Genomic DNA, 22,158 nt, shown 5'->3' on the forward strand with positions numbered 1-22,158 from the left:
GTCTTAAAAAACAAACAAACAAAACAAAACAAAATAAAACAAAGATATCTGTGAATAAAGAGAAGCCCAAGAGGGTGCAGAGGGAACTATGAGGAGGTGCAGCTTTAGAATAAAATGACAGAATTTTATGGAGGCCAAAAATGTTATCTCCTCCAACAGGACTGTAACATAAGCCTGTAAAGTGTCCAACTTTTAGCAATTAGTGACCTTACCGAGGGCAATGTCTATGGAATGGGATGAGCCATACTGTAAAGGTTCAAAGAGTGAATAGGGGTCAATATGGATACATCTTTTCCTCCCCTCGTTGCATCTGACTCTTCCACTAGACTTTTCCTTTAAGGAGAGTGACTTACGGATCTTATTCCACTGTTTTCAATTCATTCCATCCACCAGTGAGATACATTGCATCAGGTTACCTTTCACTCCACCGCAATTGTGCCTTGCAGTTAGTAGGCGATCAATAAAATAACTGGTGATACAGGGACTTCCTGCAGACTCCCCAATTCGTGTGATTTGGTAAAGACCGTTCAGCAGCATTGGTCGGGACCTGATTCTTTTCACGACCGCTTCGAGGGGTGTCATTTCCATCATGGCCACAAGATGGAGCCCGCCTCCCTGCTCTGGGACCTCAGGCCGTAACCCCGGAAGCACATCCTCTATCCTCCACCTTTCTTCTAGCAGACATGGCGGCGGCAGCGGCTCGAGCAGTCCTGTTACCCGCGGCGCGGCGGCGGTTGTGGGGTTTCAGCGAGAGGCTGCTGATCCGAGGCGCTGCAGGACGGGTGAGCTTCCCTCCACTTGTCTGGGCGCTGCTCGGGGCCAGACCCGGTCGGGCAGGCCCTGGTCTCTCTCGCCGGACCCGGCGCATCGCACCTAAGAGTCGGTGCCACAGATCCGAACGGCAGGTCCGGCAGGGCCTCCTCGACCCGGACCTGCCGGGCGCCAGGCAGCCTGGGGCCGCTGAACTGGCTGGAGGTGGCTGGCTTTTGGCCACCCGCCAGGAAACGTGCCACTGACGTGTGGAATGACCCTGGTTTTCGGGTCCTCACGCGAGCTACTGAGGATGCATGGTTGACCACTAAAAACAGTGCTTGCAAATTGCGGAAAACTAATAAGTAAATGGTTACCGCTCCAGAGTTCTGTTTTTGCCTGGGACTGAGCTTCGACCTCAGCCAGGCTTCCCGCGAACCTGGACATCGCCGAAGTAAAATTTTGTATGTGTTAAATTAGCATTTTTCTCATGAGAGAGTCTCTGCCTTTCAGCAAAGGGACGTGAGACTTAACATATGTATAAAAGCAAAGAAAAACTGCTGAAAGGTGAATAGTTCCTGGCCGACAAGCCAGTCAGCTGGAGTGCATTTAGAACATCAGCCTATCTTCCTATCCTCTTTTTCTATTGTTTCCACAACTTGTTGCTTTTCTTGAACAATGAGAACCCGAGGGTTCTATCTTGTGTGTAGGTAGTTTTACATCTTTTCCCTCCTTTTCTTTCTCCCCCTTCCCTCCCCCGCTTGTTTTCTCCATAATGAATGTAAAACCTATCTAGGATAGGTAGTGAAATAAAGTCAGTTTCTCTGTATGATGCTAATAACTGCTCATCTTCCCTGAGGGAAGGGCATGTTTGTAATCACGTTGCTGGCTTTAGGACAGTGACTGGTGACAGAAGTTTCTAGGCCAGGCAGAGGGGTAGATCCCAGTGGAACCAAAATTCAGGAAGAAAGATTCTTTTGTGGAGAGAGCCTATTTAAGATAGATTTGGTTTAAAGTCAGCATTTCATGTCAGATTAGTAATGTTTTGCTTTGTCTTTTCCACTTCCTACCCCCAACCAGTCATCATATTTTGGAGTCAATAGATTGAGAAGTACACAGGCTGCTACACAAGTTGTTCTGAATGTCCCTGAAACAAGAGTAACATGTTTAGAAAGCGGACTTAGAGTGGCCTCTGAAGACTCTGGGCTCTCAACATGCACAGTAAGTGACTCAGGCAACCTTCTCTAAGTGACCGTTTGTTTAGCGGAGCAAATTGTTAATTTTAATCTTTAGCTTTTTCGTTGGCTGGTGGTTGAAAAGGGGTGGCAGTGATTTTGCCTTGACAGGTTTCCCCGAGTCTTGAACCGTTTCTTCCAGTGATACTTATAGGGTGCATATGTATCCTGTTGCACTGTTTGCCTCTTGTTCTTGTAGATTACTGATTATTATTAGTAGTATCGATAATAATGGAAGAGGTATATTTGCCGGGCTGCTCTGCCAGGTGTTTTTATGTATGTCTTATTTGCTTTTTAAAGCAATTCTTTTTAGTGGGCGTCCTCACACGTGTTTATAGTTAAGGAAGTGAGCGAAGTTAAATGGTTTTGTTCAGGTCCCTCAGCGAATACATGACAGAGCCAAGATTTCAACTGGTTTTCTGACAGTCTCTGATGTTCTTTATATTACATTTATTAATTTGTTGGCTTAATGAGTTGGGCAAAGAATCCTTAGTGAAGGTGGCAGGTAGATATTTGTAGCACCCAGCATTTGTAGCACCCAGCAGTAGCCTGATCAAAACTTTTCAGTCTCATAGTTCATAGGAGTGAGCTGTCAGTTCGCTCAGGTCAAGAAAATCTTAGTGTTAAGACCAGAAAGCCTTTGTCAGAAAAAGGAAGGAGAAGGTTCCCAGCAACCTCAAATAAATAAAATGATTTTATTTAATTGTTATTTGATTGCATTAAGGTTGGACTCTGGATTGATGCTGGAAGTAGATATGAAAATGAGAAGAATAACGGAACAGCTCACTTTCTGGAGCATATGGCTTTCAAGGCAAGTTGTAAGACTTTACAAAAACACACTCTTTAAGAGATTAAGCACAAAGTTTCATTCTTTAGAGGCAAGGAGAGCTCTTTCAGTAGTATAACATGTTTTACGTTTATTTTTCCAGGACAGTATCTAAAATAAGTACTAATAATTGCTTTGGAAAGCTGAAATGGAAACGTTCTCTTGGGATGCAGGGGTCATCTGAATGTGTACTATTTCTGAAGCCTGATGTACTTTATTAACAAAAAAATTTTTTTTGAGATAGGATCTGGTTCTGTTGCCTAGGCTGGAGTGCGTTGACACAATCTCTGCTTACTGCAACCTCCACTCTAGGCTCAAGCCATCCTCCCACATTAGCTTCTGGAATAGCTGGGATTATAGGTGTGTGCCACCACACCCAGATTTATTATTTATTTATTTTTTTTGGTAGAAACCGGGTTTCACCATGTTGGCGAGGTTGGTACCAAACTCCTGGGCTCAGTCTGCCTACCTCAGCCTCCCAAAGTGCCAGGGTTACAGGCGTGAGCCATGGTACCCTGCCTGATGTACTTTAGAGACCAAATTTGACCCTGCATGAAACTAACTTATGTCCTCCATATTTATGATCTGAAGTGTTTAGAATAGGAAGGATAAAGGGAGGTTTCATAATTTGTTTTTCCTCTTTTATTTCAAGGGCACCAAAAAGAGATCCCAGTTAGATCTGGAACTTGAGATTGAAAACATGGGTGCTCATCTCAATGCCTATACCTCCAGAGAGCAGACCGTATACTATGCCAAAGCATTCTCTAAAGACTTGCCAAGAGGTATTGTTATTATTTATACAGCAGATAATATAATTTTTATGAGAATCAGAAATTAGTACTATTTTTATTATGTCTCTTGTAAAAGAGTAAGCCCCAGAAATGTGAAAATATGAACCTGAACTCTGGGTGAGGGTACAGCAATCTTTTGTGTGTGTGTGTGTGCGTGCGTGCGTGCGCACGCGTGCATGGTGGGGGAGACAGAGTTTCGCTGCTCTGTCTCCCAGGCTGGAATGCAGTGGAGTGATCTTGGCTCACTGCAGCCTCTGCCTCCTTGATTCAAGCAATTCTCCTGACTCAGCCTCCCGAGCCTCCTGGGTAGGTGGGACTACAGGCGCTTGTCATCACACCTGGCTAATTTTTTGTATTTTTACTAGAGACGGGGTTTCACCATATTGGCCAGGCTGGTCTCAAACTCCTGACTTTGTGATCCGCCCGCCTCGGCCTCCCAAAGTGCTGGAATTACAGGCATGAGCTACTGCACCTGGCCTATTTTTTTTTCTAAATATGACAAATAGTAATATTATGGATGATAATATTTGTAATATTATGAACATGATTTTATGAATATGTAGCAATTAAAATAGAGATTATTTGGTGGAAATAAAATAGTTACTTTGACAGGATAGCAGTTTGTTGTAGTTACCATGTTTGTAGACTGTTTTGACTGTCTTAAAGTTATTTCCCAGTGGAAAAATTAACAAAATTTAGCAGTTTTAGAGCTAACTGGTAAAATTATTATTATTTTTTTTAGAGAGAGAGTCTCACTCTGTCACCCAGGCTGGAGTGCAGTGGTATGATCTCAGCTCACTGCAACCTCCGCCTTCTGGGCTCAAGTGATTCTCTTGCCTCAGCCTCCTGAGTAGCTACAGGCTCCTGCCACTATGGCTAATTTTTGTACTTTTAGTAGAAATGGGGTTTTACCATGTTGGCCAGGCTGATCTTAAACTCCTGACCTCAAGTGAGCCACCCACCTTAGTCTTCCGAAGTGCGGGGATTATAAGCATGAGCCACTGCACATGGCCACTGGTGAAATTATTAACCTTTAAGGTCCCTCTGTAGTTGTTATTACTTTGCAATTTTTGGGTTCCTAATAGGCTTTCATTAATAATGTTTAAATGGCACTTTACACAAGTATTGTATATATATTATCCATCTGGTCCGCATAGGTATTTCCACCTTGCAGTTGTGGAAATGAAAGCCCAGACTCTGACTTGCCCAGGATTGCATAGCTATCGGGTGACTTACTGTGGACTCAAGTGCATGTCTTCTGACTACATTCATTTACTTTGACAAAACAACAAAATAAGAAACCTATCACCTGTAAATAACTAGAATATTTAATAGGATGCCCTAACTCTTGCATTGAAACAAAAATGACAGCAACCATGAAGGGTGTGCTGGTTTGAATAACAAAGCCAATAAAAACAGTTTTTGTCCCAGGACTAATTAGGGACCGAGAACATAGGGCTAGGCCAGGCCTCTCTAACAGTTGTTCATTCCAGCCCAGTTCATTCCTTTATATACACAGAACAACAGGGAAGACAAAAATGGGAAACAAAAAGGAAGGGTGATGTTGAAAAGACTTTTCCCTCTTTTCTCCTGGCATCTGGCTGGGAAGGACAGAGCCTCTTCTAGTGGGTGTGGAAAAGCAGAGGGGGATCTCCTTGAAGAATACAAAATGGGAGTGCTCTCTGAAGCAGCTCCAACTTTGGGGATTTACTTGCGGTTTTTATACCTTCAGCTGGTTGAAGCTTGATATATGAGGTAATAGATGTTCAGACTAATGGTCTCCAAGTTTTTATAATCACTTATTACTGGTAAGAAAGTTGATCATATATCCTTAATGTATGTATACTTGTAAGTTAAATACATGTGCGACTATACTAACCTACATTAAATATAAATTTTTTAAAAAGATTCAGATTAAAACATAAAGACTGGGAAATAGGAGTTCTCCTCCCCTCCTTTGGAAACTACCAGTGTAGACCACCAATCCCACATAAAGGAGGATTTTCACACAGGAATTTTTGTCCTTCTGTCTGTGGGCTCTTCCTCACCTATCTTACTGGACCCTGGTTCTCTCACCTGGGCAGATAGGTTTTATTTGGTTTTACAGATAATTTTTTCCTTTTGGTCATGATCTCAGCCACAGCTTACCATAATAGTCTGTTTTGTCATATTCTTAGTATTTGAACATAATCAGTTCTGAGACAGTGCCCTTTGAAGTGAACTTAATTAGGCTGGGTGTGGTGGCTCACGCCTGTAATCCAAGCACTTTGGAGGCCAAGGTGGGTGGATCACCTGAGGTCGGGAGTTCAAGACCAGCCTGACCAACATGGTGAAACCCCATCTTAAAAAAAAAAAAAAGTGAACTTAATTAAAATAAGGAACAAAAGGTTACAGTAGAGTAAAAAAATGAAACCTAAACCGGACACAGTGGTGCATACCTTTAGTCCTGGCTACTTGTAGGAAGCTGAGGTGGGAGGATTGCTTGAGTCCAGGAATTTGAGTCTGGCCTCTGCGGCATAATGAGACCTTGTCTCATTATGGAGACATAGGAAAAAAAAGAAACTTACGATTGTAAGTTTATTTAACATAATTGTATTAATGACATTTAGATTATGATTGCAACTATGTACTAATTCTTCAATAATGAATTACATTTTTTTTTGGATGCACTTTTTCTGATAAAAATTGCTTAATGGCTTAATATGACATCTTCCACTTCACTTTTGGCTTTTTGCAAATTAAGGTTTGAGAACACACAATTCTGTAAGTTATTCATTTGGGGGCTTATTTTCGAATATAAGGATTCTTTTCTCACTCTGTTGCCCAGACAGGAGTGCAGTGCGAAATCTCAGCTCACTGCAACCTTTGCCTCCCAAGCTGAAGCCATCCTCCCATCTCAGCCTCCCGAGTAGCAGGGACTACAGACGCATGCCGCCATACCCAGCTAATTTTTGTGGAGACATGATTTTGGCATGTTGCCCAAGTTGGTCTCCAGCTCCTGAGCTGAAGCCCATCTTGGCCTCCCAGAGTGCTAGGATTTTAGGTGTGAGCAACTGTGCCTGGCCAGTTCTTTGCTTCTTAACATAGCACTCTCATTGCTGTGGAAACTTGCATAGTAAATATCGGGTGATGAGAATCCTGTGTATATATGTAGCTAGATATTTTCAGACTAATATATATTGCTTTGTAGTTTTCACATAGAACAATTTATATTAATAGGCTTATTTCCATAGCATTTTTGAAGTAGGTAGAGTCGTTACAGAGTGATGGCAAATTTATAATTTTTTCCCAAGGAAAAATCTTTTGTACTATAGGGATAAATTTTAATTTTGTCCTTTTAAGTATAATATTTTTCTCCTAGCCTAATCATTTAATATCGAGTGATGGTGTCAGTGTCATGATTTCTGATGTTGGTTTAATAGATGTTAATAGTGAAAGATTGCTGGTGTTTCTTCTTATGTTTTATTTTCAATTAGCTGTAGAAATTCTTGCCGATATCATACAAAACAGCACACTGGGAGAAGCAGAGATTGAACGTGAGCGTGGAGTAATCCTTAGAGAGATGCAAGAAGTTGAAACCAATTTACAAGAAGTTGTTTTTGATTATCTTCATGCCACAGCTTATCAAAATACTGCACTTGGACGGACAATTTTGGGACCAACTGAAAATATCAAGTAGGTATAACTCTCAGAATTTCTTGGTGGGTAAGGGAATTTATGAATTTTGAAAATTAACATTTACAAACTTTGAAAAAGTATGTTTCAAAAAGTCATTTTCCCCTGGTAATCCGAGTGAAATTGTAGTTAGCTATCTTTTAGTCCCACCTACCTCCCAATCGTGTGAGTTCATAGGTATTTCTGGAATAAACAAGTAATGGTGTCAAATCTTTTTTCCTTGATGTAAAAAAGTTGAAGCTCTTTGATGTGCTGCCTATATCCTATTTCCAACTGCATTTTAGGATACTGTTATGGCCCAATTTGATTTCAGGTATATTATGTCAATTTGTTTCCTTTAAAAATTGTTTTACTTCATTTGCAGATCTATAAGTCGTAAGGACTTAGTGGATTATATAACCACACATTATAAGGGGCCAAGAATAGTTCTTGCTGCTGCTGGAGGTTAGTCAATTTAAATTTCTACACATATTTTAAACACAGTTGCTGGAGTGATATACCAGTTTGATCCCATTGGGAGATATCCTAAGAATTTTCATTTACATAGCAAATAACTGTATTTGATACTGTGATGGGGAATGTGGAGCACTGGAGCCAGACTTTCCCTCTATTTTTTTTTTTTTTCTGCAGAGCACATTCCCAAACTATAAACACATTATAAAAGAGGTTTAGTCAAAAAGACCAAAGCCCATGTCATTGTCAGACTCCTCAGATTCTTCTTTCATTGCTTCTACTTTCTTCTCTTCAGCTGGAGCAGCAGCAGTGGAGGAGCAGGACCTCCTGCTGGTGCAGCACTAGCTGCTGAAGCAGGTCCACCAGCCCCTACATTGCAGATGAGGCTCCCAGTGTTGACGTTGACCAGGGCCGCCTTCCCCTCTATTTTTTTTTTAAATAGGTTTCATTTATAGAAAGATTTAGTGAACTGTTCAATACTTAAGTGTACATACATAGTAGAACTTCCAAGAAAAGGGCAAATGAGTGAACTGGTAGATAGCTGGAAGATAAGTGTTCTGTACTTTGAGAATTTCTTGAGATTATAAATTATTTCTTGAGAACCAACTTTGTCCTTGTTTAAGCATGAATGGGTATGTTGTTCATTCTTTCATTTGTTCAATCATTCATTTAATAGATCTAATTTTTGGGAAAGGGAAGCACATAGGAGCCATGAGACTGTTGAATGGGAATCCAAACATGCAGGTGACAGCAGAAGGTTTTCTTGAGGTCCTGTTTGAAGCCAGTGAATGAAAAAACAAATTACAGCACATATTGCCAAAATTCCTGGCAGTCTGAATCTAGGCAACAGTATATTTTAATGGGTTTCCACTTTTTAAAAAAATATATATATATTTATAGAAATAGAGATAGAGTCTTAACCATGTTGCTGAGGCTGGTTTTGAACTTGTGAGCTCAAGTGATCCATCCACCTTGGTCTCCAAAAGCTTGGGGATTACAGGCATGAGCCACTACACCCAGCCCAGTTTTCATTTCTCTATTTTTTAATATTAGAGCAAAGTGAAGTTTTCTTTCATGTTGTAAATTTAATTTTTCTCTTTTTAGAAATTATAATTTAAAAATTCTAGTTACTCTGGATTGATTTCTGACCTAATTACTTTGGGGTAATGGAGAGGATGAAAACATTAAATACCAAACATGTTATTCATTGTAGCACCTAGCTAAAGTCATGTTACCTTCATTGTATGTGACAGGAAGTACACTCTGAAATTCTCTTAAGTAACATCGTTTCTAAAATGGCTCTTGCTGACTAGGTCTTAAACGTTTGAAACTTGGAAATGGGACAAGAGACTTGTTATGTGGGTCCTCAATAACCAAACTTTCTGCGATCTCTCTGCCATTGTTGGTGGCATATGGACAGAATGACTTTTACTTTGGTTCACGAGTTCATTTTGACATAGCTGAAGTTGGGATATCATTAGTTTAATGGCTTGTTGTAGATTAATTAGTATTCATCTTAAATACATAAGTGACATAGTGCCTTATAAATTATATGATTGCATCTTAAATTCAATGAAATAGGCCAGTTTTAAGTTTCTACTGGCCTCTGAATTATTGTCTTGGTTACCATTTAACTCTTCTAGGTTAATCTTCAGGCTTTTACTTGCCAAACAGTTTTTTGTATCCTAGCTTCATTTATTATAAAATTGTAATTTTATATTTTAAGGTAAAGAATCTTACCATAATATATTTTAAAGCCCTCATACATGTCTAAAATTTTTTAAGTTTATATATTTGTGTTTAGGAATCTTTCACATTATCTATTTGGGTCCCAAGTTCAGATAGTAAGGGATATGGAGCGTTAAGTAATTCCTAAGTTTTTGCATTTGGATACCTATGGATGTATTCAGAAATTAGATGACACTATTGTGTTCCTAGTTCTGATAGCAGAGTGCAGAGAATAAAGTATATCTGTGTATCCAGCTTTCTTTTATTTATTTGATTTTATTTATTGTAGAGACAGAATCTTGCTCTGTCACCCAGGCTAGAGTGCAGTGGTGTGATCTCAGCACACTGTAACCTCCTCCTGGGTTCAAGCAATTCTCCTGCCTCACCCTCTTGAAAAGGTGGGATTACAGGCACCTGTTGCCACGCCGAGCTAATTTTTGTATTTTTAGTAAGATGGGGTTTCACCATATTGGCCAGGCTGGTCTTGAACTCCTGATTTCAAGTGACCTGACCACCTTCACTTCCCGCAGTGCTTGGATAACAGGTGTGAGCCACGGCATCCGGCTTTTATTTTTTTATTTATTGAGACAGTCTTGCTGTGTTGTTCAGGCTGGTCTTGAACTCCTGCACTCAAGTGATCCTCTCACCTCACCCTTGAGCCACCATGCCCAGCTCCAGCTTTACTTTAATTAGATAGAGCCCATATTCGTATTTTCCACTAAATTTTTTTTGGAAAATTAGCATTTTTTGCTACTTTGCATCCTAGAAGTCTTTATAATTTAATAGAATATGATTTTGTCAAAAGTGGTGTTTTCAAGTTGTCTTATTCTTAGCTGTGAATCCATTGGTCTGTTGATGAAAACTGAGTTGCTCTACAATGAGAAAGAAAGCGTGCAATCCCAAGCTTTGCAACACCAAGGAAATAGGTGTGCTTTGTGAGCTTACTCTTAAATAATGGCTTTTAGTAAGTGCAGATAGTTCATGTGTAATGTACATCACATTATACCACATTGTAAACTATATTGCAGCTAGATAACATGTGAAAATATTTTCTTTCGATTTAGGTGTTTCCCATGATGAACTGCTTGACTTAGCAAAGTTGCATTTTGGTGACTCTTTATGCACACACAAAGGAGAAATACCAGCTCTGCCTCCCTGCAAATTCACAGGAAGTGAGGTAGGACAAGCCTCCCAGCTAGTATTTAGCCTGTTGGATTCCTTGTGTTGTATTTACACATAAGTATATAAAATGTGCTTATTTCCAGTAGGAATAGAATGGAGTAAGTAAAAGGCTTACGTTGAAACACATAAAAAGGGAAGAGGATGTACTCATTTGCTTACATTCCTTCCTTCTTCCTGTTCCTTCACTACCTATTTTCCTTTCCTAAGGGAGCAAGTTTGTTTTGCTTTTAATTTCTTCATTCTAGTCTGAAAGGAAGCAAGGTTTTAAGAGCAGTTTATAATTTGGTCTTTTTGTGCTTTTTCTTTGGCACTATGCCCATTTATATATTATAAGAGCTGAAAGTAATCTTTTAATTAAACTCCGTATTTTGACTTTCACTTCAGTTTTACTCTTGGCTCAGTTTTGCCCACAGTATGTTTTGGGGGCTAGTAACTGTTAGAGCCAGAACTCGCAGGGAATCTGGTAGTTATCAGCTAGCTTTAAGCCTCATAAGAGGCTTAATTTGCCATGTTAAGGATGATGCTCAAAGTAGTATCTGGAAAATGCCCTGATACTGGCAGTTGTGTAGAACTGTACCATTGGCAGTACAAAAATAAACCTGTAATGTCAATATGAAATTTCAGTAGAAAAATTTAGATTGAGGCTAGGCACGGTGGCTCACGCCTGTAACCCCAGCACTTGGGGAAGCTGAGGTGGGTGTATCAATTCAGGTTAGAAGTTTGAGGCCAGCCTCACCAACATGGTGAAACCCTGTCTCTACTAAAAATACAAAAATTAGCTGAGCGTGGTGGTGCATGCCTATAGTCCTGGCTACTCAGGCGACTGAGGCAGAATTGCTTGAACCTGGGAGGCAGAGGTTGCAGTGAGCCAAGATTGTGCCACTGCACTGCAGCCTGGGTGACAGAGCAAGAGTTGGTTTCAGGAAAAAAAAAAAAAAAAAAAAAAAAAAAAAAAAATAAAATTTAAAAAAAAAAAGAAAAAAATATTACCAAAAAAAAAATGCAACACTTTTTGACCATGTAAACCATGTGGTGGCTGTCTGTAGTAAAATCTTTTGGGAAGAGTAATTTTTCCTTAACCCATGAAATTTTTCTAGATTGAACTATATGATGTAATGAGGCCTGATAGTTAAAAAATCAAAATAGAGTCCTGGTGAGCATTTTAACTTTGCAATTAATGGAACTGGTGATTTTTTCTTGTTAATAAGCATATTATATACAGTAATGGTAATCTTAATTAGAGGTCCCCCTGCTTTATCTTAACTAGATTCGTGTGAGGGATGACAAGATGCCTTTGGCATACTTTGCAATAGCTGTTGAAGCTGTTGGTTGGGCACATCCAGATACAATATGTCTCATGGTTGCAAACACGCTGATTGGCAACTGGGATCGCTCTTTTGGAGGAGGAATGGTAAGTGACTTTAAAAGAAATTTTCCATAACAGATGGAAGATGATCGTGTTTTCCTAAATATAAGTTCTTTTAAGAATCCTTTTTTAAAGTGGCAAAATAGAGCCTTGTACTGTGAATTCTGACTTAAAAATATAAACTATAAACTGATCCTGGATTGCATGTGGGCCAGAAAAAAACATTTTCTTTGCCAAGTTTATTAGTGGCATAATTGGCAAAATTTGAATAAGGACAGAAGAATTGGCTAAAAGTACTATATCAATGTTAACCTCCTAATTTTAATAGTACAGTAGGCCCTCTATAGCTGTGGGTTCCATATCCATGGATTCAACCAACCATAGGTGGAATATTTAGGGGAAGAAATGGATTGTTGCGTCTGTACTGAACATATAGACTCTTTTTGAGTCACTTCCTAAACAATATAATATATTAACTACATAGTATTTACATGGATTTGGTATTTATCTAAAGATAATTTAAAGTATATAGGAGGTTATTCTTAGGTTGCTTATATGCAAATACTACATACACCATGTTACATGAGGGCTGTAGCATCAGTGGATTTTGGTATCCACAGGGATCTGGAAACCAATTTCCCACAGATACTGAGGAACCATACTGAGGTGATGTAAAAAAATTAATTTCCTTGTTTTTCACGAGTACATACTAAAGTACTTAGTACATATATTCACAAGAAGCATCACATCTAAACTCTGAAACAGTTGAAAAAACTTGTATAAAGAGAATAAAGGAAACATGGTAAAATAACAGGCAGTTTGGATAAAGGGAATTCTTTGTTGTTTTTGCAACTTCTTTTTAAGTTGGAAGTATTTCAAAACATTGTATAGATTTGTTTTTACTCATAGATTTCCCCCAAAATACGTTTCCTGTATATATCTTAAGCTTCATATGTAATATAATTTTGAATCTTTATCCATAGCCAAGAGCCCTATAAATTGGGTTGATAATAGCAATCTAGTTTTAGAATTAGGTACAGCTACTACATTAGTTATAAGGATTCATTGCTTTTATATCATGAATTTCTCCAGGGGGTGCAGTGTGTGAGATAAGCGCAGTTCTTAGTTGGCTGAGCCTTTACTACTGAGATGTTGAATAAAACTGGGAAATTTAGCCTCTAAGGGTATTAACTGTTTTCCACACATTTTTTTCTTTCTGGTATTTTGGATATGTGTACTTAAAATTATCTTGGAATTTTTTTTTCCTTATAGAATTTATCTAGCAAGCTGGCCCAGCTCACTTGTCATGGCAACCTTTGCCATAGCTTTCAGTCTTTCAACACATCCTACACAGATACAGGATTATGGGGACTGTATATGGTTTGTGAACCAGCCACCATTGCAGACATGCTACATGTTGTTCAGAAAGAATGGTGAGAAAATAGCTTTAAGTAAATTTTGCTTTTAATTTGTTTTAGACTGATTTTTTCTACGGTGATTTGTGGTAGTTTTACCTTTTAATTAAGAGAACTAGATAAACAGTAGTTACCATGTTTTTAAAGATTGCAGACATTTTTTCCCTAAGTCTCAAGATATGAAGCTAATGTATACGGTAGAAAGTTTTAATGTTTCAGATATTCAGAAAAGTGACCCTAAAAGTTTAAAAGCCAAATAGAAGTTGATGGGAAAAATCTCTCTGAAAGTAGTCTGGCTTGGATGGGAAAGTAAATCTGAAGTTGCCATTGCTAAAAGAAAAGTATATTGACTCAGTAGATGGGCAGAAAGGCTCACAACTTCTTGGAAAACTTTTAGCTCTGGTTCCTTTCCCCCACTATTCTTAACTGGCTTACATCTTTCTAAATCTAGTCAACTAGGATGTAAAAATTAAGTTTAAGTTAGACTCAACTCATTGTTTTGAGAGACCAATGAATGATCCACTGACTTAATCCATAGCATATCAGACACCAACAGATGGGGATTCATGAAGTCTCAAGATGCTTAAAGCCTTTCTGAAAATGTGAGCCTATTTGTATTAAACCTTTATCTGCTAATGTGTAGACATGTTTACATATCATTATTGATAAATTAACAATACTAGGGAAAATCAAGAATCATTTTAGCTTTTGCTTAGCATTAGGATTAAATCATAATCACCTGTGTGTCATGTGTAGAACATGGCATCTTAGATCATTAACTAATGAAATACAACATTTTCCAACTACTTGATAATACTGTTTTTCCAAATGATTTTTAGGATGCGACTCTGTACAAGTGTCACTGAAAGTGAGGTTGCACGAGCCAGAAATCTTCTGAAAACGAACATGTTGTTGCAGCTTGATGGTAAAAATAAAGACATAGGTTCCTTTTTCTTGTTGAGACAGAGTTTTGCTTTTGTTGCCCAGGCTGGAGTACAGTGGTGCAACTTTGGCTCACTGCAACCTCTGCCTCCTGGGTTCGGGCGATTCTCCTGCCTCAGCTGCCAGAGTAGCTGGGACTACAAGCACCCACCACCACACCTGGTTAATTTTTTGTATTTTTAGTACCGACAGGATTTTACCATGCTGGCCAGGTTAGTCTTAAACTCCTGACCGCAGGTGATCCGGCTCCCCTGGGATTACAGGCATGAGCCACCACGCCCAGCCACAGGTTCTATTTTTGTATGGTTGATCTATATTCCAACACTTAATTTTTCCTTCTCTTTAAACAGGTTCAACTCCAATTTGTGAAGATATTGGTAGGCAAATGTTATGCTATAATAGAAGGATTCCCATCCCTGAGCTTGAAGCAAGAATTGATGTAAGCAGTCCTTAGTTACTATTGGGGTTACAAAAAGCTGAGAATATATATCTTTTATCTTGCTTTAGTTTTAAAAAGTTCCAGGTATAGACTTTGTCTTTACTACAGAAAGCTGAATGACAATGTCTTCCATATTTCAGGCTGTGAATGCTGAGACAATTCGAGAAGTATGTACCAAATATATTTATAATAAGAGTCCAGCTATTGCTGCTGTTGGTAAGCCTGCCTTCTTTTCTTCTATATAAAAAGTTGGTCAGGTACTTTGAATTCTTTTAACTGTCTTCTTTTTAATCCTCAGGTCCCATTGAGCAACTACCAGATTTTAATCAGATTTGCAGTAACATGTGTTGGCTTCGTGATTAAAATGCTCCTGATCAAAATTTTTTGAGCCGGGCATGGTGGCTCATGTCTGTAATCCTAGCACTTGGCAAGACTAAGGTGGGTGATTGCATGGTCAGGAGTTCGAGACCAGCCTGGCCAGCATGGTGAAAACCCCATTTCTAGTAAAAATATAAAAAATTACCTGAGTGTGGTGTCGCGCACCTGTAGTCCCACCTACTTGGGAGGCTGAGGCAGGAGAATTGCTTGAACCTGCAGGCAGAGGTTGCACTGAGCCAAGATTGTGCCACTGTACTGCAGCCTGGGCAAGAGAGTGAGACTCCATCTCACACACAAAAAACTAAGACCTAGAAAAAAATAAAAATATACATGTATATACATTTGGAAATTTAAATGAAATACTGTATCATATTTTCAAAGGATAAAAAGACTACCCCCTGAAGGTGGTTTTGCATCAGCGGTCAGTCCTTGTCCTCTGAGAAATTATGCTGGAAGGAGCACACTTTCAATTATTACCATAGGTATATTTTAAGAATGAAAATGTTTACAGTATTTTCAGTTTTATTATAAAAATGCACATAACAAAGATTGTCATTAAGTCATTTCTTGGCTCTACTTGCATTCAGCACTTGTTCTTGAGCAGCTTTCTTTGCTTTTACCATCTCAACAAGTTCCTAGGAAGGGAGAAAGGTGTGATTTGAGAAGTCAGAATTTAAAAACTGACATTTTAATCTAGCGTTCGATATAAATATGTAAAAAATTCAAGATTCGCTATCTGCCAGGGCTAGAAAGTTTCTAGGGCTGCTCATTTCTTCCTAATAATATTGGCCCCATAACTACATAACTACTGGTATTGAAATAAGGACTATATTAACTGCTTAATAGACATAAAATATGACCTGAATTATATAACCTAGACTATATAACCCTAAATACCACAGATTTTATTTCCTCTCTTGGAAAAAAGATGGAAGTGACATGGCAGTATTTCCTGCTCTTCTCTCCTCACTTCACAATACCAAAATAAATGATACTATATAACCCAAGTTACAAGTAAAAATAAAACAAACTATAAACTCTAAATCTGCAACCTTGTATCGTTTCATGCAGTCCTTCTTTGTCCTGCCAGGCACAGCTTCTGCTATTTTTTCCCATCTTTCAGGTGTATTTACTGGGTATGTTTTCAAAGCTTGTTCCAAAAGCTTCTGTTCTTCTGTTGTCCAAGGGATGAAGTCCATATATGGACCTGTATAAGAAAAATTTTTGAAAACTTAACTTGATTGGTTAAAAAACTGTTTTAAGAACATGTGCCCAGACAAGTCTTGCGGTCCACACATGTCTGCTAAGTGCCCATTTCAATCTGGGATGTGTCATTTTGAAAATAAACTTCTAGAGATGAGAGACACATATAGCCCTCTGCGTGTTAATAAGAGAAAAAACAGATAGTTCACATCCCAGAAAATAAAACATCTCAAAGGCTTTTAAAAAACACAATAGTGGGCCGGGCGCGGTGGCTCATGCCTGTAATCCCAGCACTTTGGGAGGCCGAGGCAGGTGGATCACAAGGCCAAGAGATCGAGACCATCCTGGTCAAGACAGTGAAACCCCGTCTCTACTAAAAATACAAAAAATTAGCTGGGCATGGTGGCGCGTGCCTGTAATCCCAGCTACTCAGGAGGCTGAGGCAGGAGAATTGCCTGAACCCAGGAGGCGGAGGTTGCAGTGAGCCGAGATCGCGTCATTGCACTCCAGCCTGGGTAACGAGTGAAACTCCATCTCAAAAAAAAAAAAAAAAAAAAAAAAACACAATAGTAAAGATCTGCCTTGCACTGTTTTGTAAGAGACAATCAATGTAATACACTCACCAGACTGGAAAGAAAGTCATATTTAAATTTGTACTGCTGTTGAACTCTTGGGCTCAAAAACAACCAAACTCATTTAAGAGTTCCAATAAATCTACTTCCTTACAGGATAGGTAAAAGAGCTTCCTCACAGTTAAACTTTTGCTGGATAGAAATCCTGGAAACCACTGTTGTTTCACACTGAAGGAAACCTACCAAAATTAAGAGGCAAGCTGAGATTAGATTGTGTAGTAGTGTGGTGTTCACCACATCTGTTAAAATCTTGGGAGCCAATGCTAAACACTTCTAATAACTGCTATTCTGGTTCTTCAACTAAACTCTTATATTTCAGAAAACATCTAAGATGTGTATCAGAAACAAATATATTTCTTAAGGATGTTAAGTATTACACAGTCCACTTCAGTAGGTAAAATGAGAATGTTAAGTGGTAAAAAGCTGATTTGGTTGAGTTAATAGAATTCCGGAAATCTAGTTACTTCAGACCATGCAGTGAGAAAACACAGACCTAATACTACCAGTATGTCCTGTGAGATATGGTACAAAATTAAGCCTAGAAACCAAAGTTTTTTACTAATTAAAGAAAAAAAATACCCACCTATTCAAGGCAGAAAATTTTTATAACATTTGAAGGTACATAAGTTTTTTTGAAGGTGGCTTTTAAATTCTAGGAAGTCATTTGTTTAATTTCCTTGTATTGGTTTAAAGCCCTAAATCCCACAGATTTTATTTCCTCTCTTGGAAAAAAAATGGAAGTGACATGGCAGTATTTCCTGCTGTTCTCCAGTTACTTCACAATACCAAAATAAATGAAGCTAGTGTTGCAAAATTCCTGTGAGAAATCACTATTCAAAAAATGGTGCCAGCTTGTTATTTAATGGTACAACTGAACAGGAAGGAGCCTTCCCATTTACATTAAACAGGTAGGTAAAGGAGTCACACCCACATAGCACTACTGCCAATCACTCTTGCCTTCCCAGGGTCCCCTCTCCTCACCGAAAGCAGACTGGACAACTATGAGAGGCCTGTCTTCCTCCAACATGCAAACAAGTCCCCTAAGAAAGAGCTGAGAATAGTGTGCTAATACCTGTTGTATTTTGTGGAGACAAAGGAGCAGGAAAATAAACCCCTTTAGAAGTGTCCTCAAAGTGTTCTGAAACCTTGCTTGACTTACCTTTATTAAAAGAATTAATATCTAATTCAGCCAAACAGGTCACCCCTGATTTTTGCAAGCAATGATTTTCCTCCTCTATATAACACTGTAAGTCTCATATCTTTAAGCTGAAATTTTTGGATAATAAACCAGATTAAGAATACAGGTAAAACTGGGACTCTTAGATGAAATATATCATGTATAGTCAAGTCTATTGGTACCAAAAGCCATCTCTCTGTGATTAAGAAAGGACTGGTGGCTCACAAATGTATGAAGTAAAAGAACTTTTTTCATACAAACTGCTTTCAAACTTTTGTCACAGCAAGAAAAAAAACTTTTTATCACATCCCAACACAAGGACACACATGAACAAAAGTTTCACAAGTATACCCTCCTATATAATAGGTGTAATGCTCACTGTTATTTTCTATTCAAGACCCACTAAATTAACTTCATGACCCATCACTGGGTCATGATTTGTAATATGAAAAGCACTTGTCTAGAGTAATCAAATTAGAACACCTAAGGTAACATCAAATCCTAACAGGTTTTTTTTTGTTTGTTTTGGAGCATCTCACTATGTTTCCCAGGCTGGTTTTGAACCCTAACAATTTTTAACTTTATTTTGAAATAATTTCAGAGGAGTAGAAAGAATCCTTGTATACTCTGCCTACATTCCCCAAATGGGAACATTTTCATATATGCTTATTCTTTATATGTACAGATGTACTTAGCTCTGAACCATGTTACAGACATGATGCTTCTTCATTCCTAAACACTTCTGCTTTTCCTTAAACTGAAGGACATTTTCTTATATAATTACAGTGCATTTTTCAAAATCAGGAAATTATCCTTGATAAAACACTATTCCTCTGTCCCAATAACATCCTCTAACTGATTTGTAAAACCTGGTAAGCAAAACAAACACAGCCCTTCTCTGATGGCATCTGAAATGGAAGAACTGCAATTCTCCATTTTTAATGGTTAGCTGAAGTAAATCTTTGCCCTAGAAATGTTTGCTTACAGCTTCCAGTCTGCTAAACATTTTATTTCTCTGTCTTTCTGAACACAGACCCTAAGTCTGGTATATACAGGCAGCACAGATACATGGCTAGCATTTTCTACATACAGAAAAGCAAAATTTACCTTCAAATCGTTCTGAAGGCATTGCGTTGTCTGCTTGAGGCACCACTCCATGTTCTTTTTTAAACTTATCAAATGCCTTTTTATTTATGTCATCTTTTTGATGAGGGTCTGAGAAATGAAAAAGTTTTAATACTTAACAGATCATCTCATTTAATCTTTTATTAAATTGCCTAAGTTATTTTAAAAATAGTTATTTAAAATAACAAACGGACTTCTCAAAACTCACCAAGTTTTTGGAGACTCTTTGCTTTGCAAATAACATCTTTGGCTGTTCTTTTGACTCCAGAGGAAGAATGTATGTTCATGTAATTAGCAATAACTTCCCATCTGATAGGATGAGCAACCAATATTATAATTTAATAGCATTAACGAAAAACAAAACAGAAAACAAACACCATTAGATTTTTACTGCAGAAGGGTTATTATATGTACAGAATGAGCTCAAATAGGTGGACTAGTTATGCTGCTCCTATAAATTACTATTGCCTGGACTATGGTTTTTGCTTTTCAAAAGTTTAAACCAACTATATAATCTTGGTTTTAAGTCCATACATCTTGTGGATTCTGTGTACAAATCAACAGGAAATCACTTATTTGTGTATACTGCCAATTTAACATATTTAAGAATAGGAGATCAATCATTCTGAAATCAGCCTTAGTTTCATCTACAGAATTAGGGATGCTGGCTTTCTGGTCCCGGTCGCAGAAGCAGGATGACGAAGGGAACGTCATCGTTTGGGAAGCGTCGTAATAAGACGCACACGTGCCACCGCTGTGGCTCTAAGGCCTACCACCTTCAGAAGTCAACCTGCGGCAAATGTGGCTACCCCGCCAAGCACAAGAGAAAGTATAACTGGAGTGCCAAGGCTAAAAGACGAAATACCACCGGGACTGGTCGAATGAGGCACCTAAAAATTGTATACCACAGATTCAGGCATGGATTCCGTGAAGGAACAACACCTAAACCCAAGAGGGCAGCTGTTGCGGCATCCAGTTCATCTTAAGAATTTCACCAATCAGTCACGCAATAATTGTTCTGATTTTAAAAAATAAAAAAAAAAAAAAAAAAGAATTAGGGATGCTGGATCTCTATAGCTTTCTTTGAGTTCAACTCAAGCTCTAGCTTGAGGTAAGAAGTAACAAAGAGCAAGACTGTAAAAGAAAAACTACAGAAAACCTAGTCCCTAGCACAAGCCATGACAGAGTAACGCAACATAACAGTCAAGACTTGTCTCATGATCTTCAATTTCCTGAGAAACTGAAGCATTCTGTCATATGTGTACATGCATGTATATTGGTGTAATGGGTAAGACTGACAGCTTCAAAATGCTGTCAGTCTTTTCACACTTTTCCAGTGTGGCACAGAATTTATCTCTTCAAGTTTCTGTGATAACAACTGCTGCTATTTGGAGTCTCGTCTACATTACCTCTAGGCTCCAGTGTGAGTAGTAGAGTTTCATTAAAACCAGTACCTTGAATTTGTTCCAGCAGGGAACAGATTCACAGCTTTAATTAGTAATTGCAGATCATCTTCTGACCAGTTTTTACTTCCATTTCCACCTCCACCAGTTGATTTCTCTGTGTTCTTAGATGCTTGTCGCATACGAGCCTCAGCTTCCTCTTTCTCTTTTCTAATTTGTTCATTTATTTCTTCTATCTGCACAAATATCATAGGTCAGGGACTTAAAAGTATATTGCTATTCTACACTCTCTTCTTGGCTGAGGCTTTGTCGTCCTCAGCTCTCAATGTCATTCTCACTCTGACCTCATACTCCTTCCAGGCCAACCCAAAAACAAGCACCAGCTTTTCACTCTGGCTTCTCCTGCTCTGGCTTCCAGTCTGCATAGGTCTGCCTGAGGAAGCAAGAACTGTCCACAGCCTGCATGATCTTCCCAGTACTCATGTCATGTAACTTCCATTAGTCTTGGACACTAATTGGCAAGTCTATGGGTCACTGAGTTATTCACCCACAAAACCATTTCAAAATTTCAAACCTCTCTTTAAACTCATATTCACCCTTTCTGAAGATAATCTCATTTATTCTCTATAAAAAGGTGAAGGGATAGCAAAATGGCCTCTGTTTTATCTTGAAGTTCTTCCATTTACACTATTCCTTCTAGTCTACCTTCAAACATGAGCAAGTAAAAAAAGAAAACCTTTATTTGCCCTTGTTGCTTCTGCCAGATGCATCTTTGGCTCATTTCTGCCCTTCAATCCCTTAGAACCAGTGAAGTCCCAATAATGCTAACTTTGAAAAGTATTTACTGATTCCCATCATCACATTCATAGTGCAGGTTTTTTTTCTTTTTTTTTTTTCTTTTTGAGATGGAGTCTCACTCTGTCACCCAGGCTGGAGTGCAGTGGTGTGATCTTGGCTCACTGTAACCTCCGCCTCCCAGGTTCAAGCAATTCTCCTGCCTCAGCCTCCCAAGTAGCTGGGATTACAGGTATGCACCACCACGCCCAGCTAATTTTTGTATTTTTAGTAGAGAAGGGGTTATACCATGCTGGCCAGGCTGGTCTCAAACTCCTGACCTCAGATGATCCACTGGCCTCAGCCTCCCAATGTGTTGGGATGACAGGCATGAGCTACCATGCCCGGCCCGGCCCAGCGCATAGTGCGCGTTCTTAAAGTAAGATTCTTGTAACTAGTTACATCTATCTGATGCACCCCATCCACAAATGTCAGATTAGCAGTACAGTGTTGAACCTTCTGTTAATCAAAGATTTGCAGTAATGGAAACTAGTCATCATGGTATTATAAACCTGATAATTGGTTCTACTTTTCCTAACTGATTTTGTTTCCCAATCCTTTCCCTATAACTTTCTACCTCCTTCTATATATATATATATATATA

The 22,158-nt window shown here is 38.8% G+C and overlaps 3 protein-coding genes across 6 annotated transcripts in view; 2 read left to right on the forward strand and 1 right to left on the reverse strand.

The window, feature by feature from the left end:
* The first annotated feature begins 645 nt into the window (after positions 1 to 645).
* Positions 646 to 15,174, forward strand: PMPCB (peptidase, mitochondrial processing subunit beta). The gene is made up of 13 exons (XM_017523042.2): positions 646 to 782; positions 1,831 to 1,971; positions 2,710 to 2,796; positions 3,464 to 3,593; positions 7,079 to 7,277; positions 7,642 to 7,721; positions 10,523 to 10,635; positions 11,908 to 12,051; positions 13,279 to 13,439; positions 14,261 to 14,346; positions 14,714 to 14,802; positions 14,943 to 15,018; positions 15,101 to 15,174. The coding sequence occupies exons 1-13, from the start codon at positions 684 to 686 to the stop codon at positions 15,163 to 15,165; spliced, it is 1,470 nt and encodes a 489-aa protein (XP_017378531.1). The 5' UTR covers positions 646 to 683; the 3' UTR covers positions 15,166 to 15,174.
* Positions 15,175 to 15,666: 492 nt separating this feature from the next.
* DNAJC2 (DnaJ heat shock protein family (Hsp40) member C2) overlaps positions 15,667 to 22,158 on the reverse strand; it is a 38,986-nt gene continuing 32,494 nt past the window's right edge. For 3 of the 4 annotated variants that reach the window (XM_037736580.1, XM_017523040.2, XM_037736581.1), the window contains 4 exons: positions 20,772 to 20,956; positions 19,526 to 19,626; positions 19,300 to 19,407; positions 15,667 to 16,387 (listed from right to left, as the gene is read on the reverse strand). In XM_037736580.1, coding sequence (XP_037592508.1) covers positions 16,152 to 16,387; positions 19,300 to 19,407; positions 19,526 to 19,626; positions 20,772 to 20,956 — 630 coding nt within the window. In that variant the 3' untranslated portion in view covers positions 15,667 to 16,151. The remainder of the gene's footprint in view (positions 16,388 to 19,299; positions 19,408 to 19,525; positions 19,627 to 20,771; positions 20,957 to 22,158) is intronic. The other variant, XM_017523041.2, reaches the window with a different exon arrangement.
* LOC108300293 (60S ribosomal protein L37-like) lies at positions 19,998 to 20,360 on the forward strand. The gene has a single exon (XM_037736582.1). It carries the CDS (start codon positions 20,013 to 20,015, stop codon positions 20,301 to 20,303), a length of 291 nt encoding a protein of 96 aa, XP_037592510.1. The 5' UTR covers positions 19,998 to 20,012; the 3' UTR covers positions 20,304 to 20,360.

This window comes from Cebus imitator, unplaced genomic scaffold (genome assembly GCF_001604975.1).
Source record: "Cebus imitator isolate Cc_AM_T3 unplaced genomic scaffold, Cebus_imitator-1.0 Scaffold26, whole genome shotgun sequence".
In the NCBI taxonomy this organism is placed as follows: domain Eukaryota; kingdom Metazoa; phylum Chordata; class Mammalia; order Primates; family Cebidae; genus Cebus; species Cebus imitator.

What these genes read in the sequence shown, in the direction of transcription:
- PMPCB (XM_017523042.2), top strand. Translation starts at nt 684, where the DNA reads ATGGCGGCGGCAGCGGCTCGAGCAGTCCTGTTACCCGCGGCGCGGCGG. An exon ending in CTGGGCTCTCAACATGCACA is followed by an intron (nt 1,972 to 2,709) that starts GTAAGTGACTCA and finishes GATTGCATTAAG; the next exon opens with GTTGGACTCTGGATTGATGC. An exon ending in TGGAGCATATGGCTTTCAAG is followed by an intron (nt 2,797 to 3,463) that starts GCAAGTTGTAAG and finishes TTTTATTTCAAG; the next exon opens with GGCACCAAAAAGAGATCCCA.
- LOC108300293 (XM_037736582.1), top strand. Translation starts at nt 20,013, where the DNA reads ATGACGAAGGGAACGTCATCGTTTGGGAAGCGTCGTAATAAGACGCAC.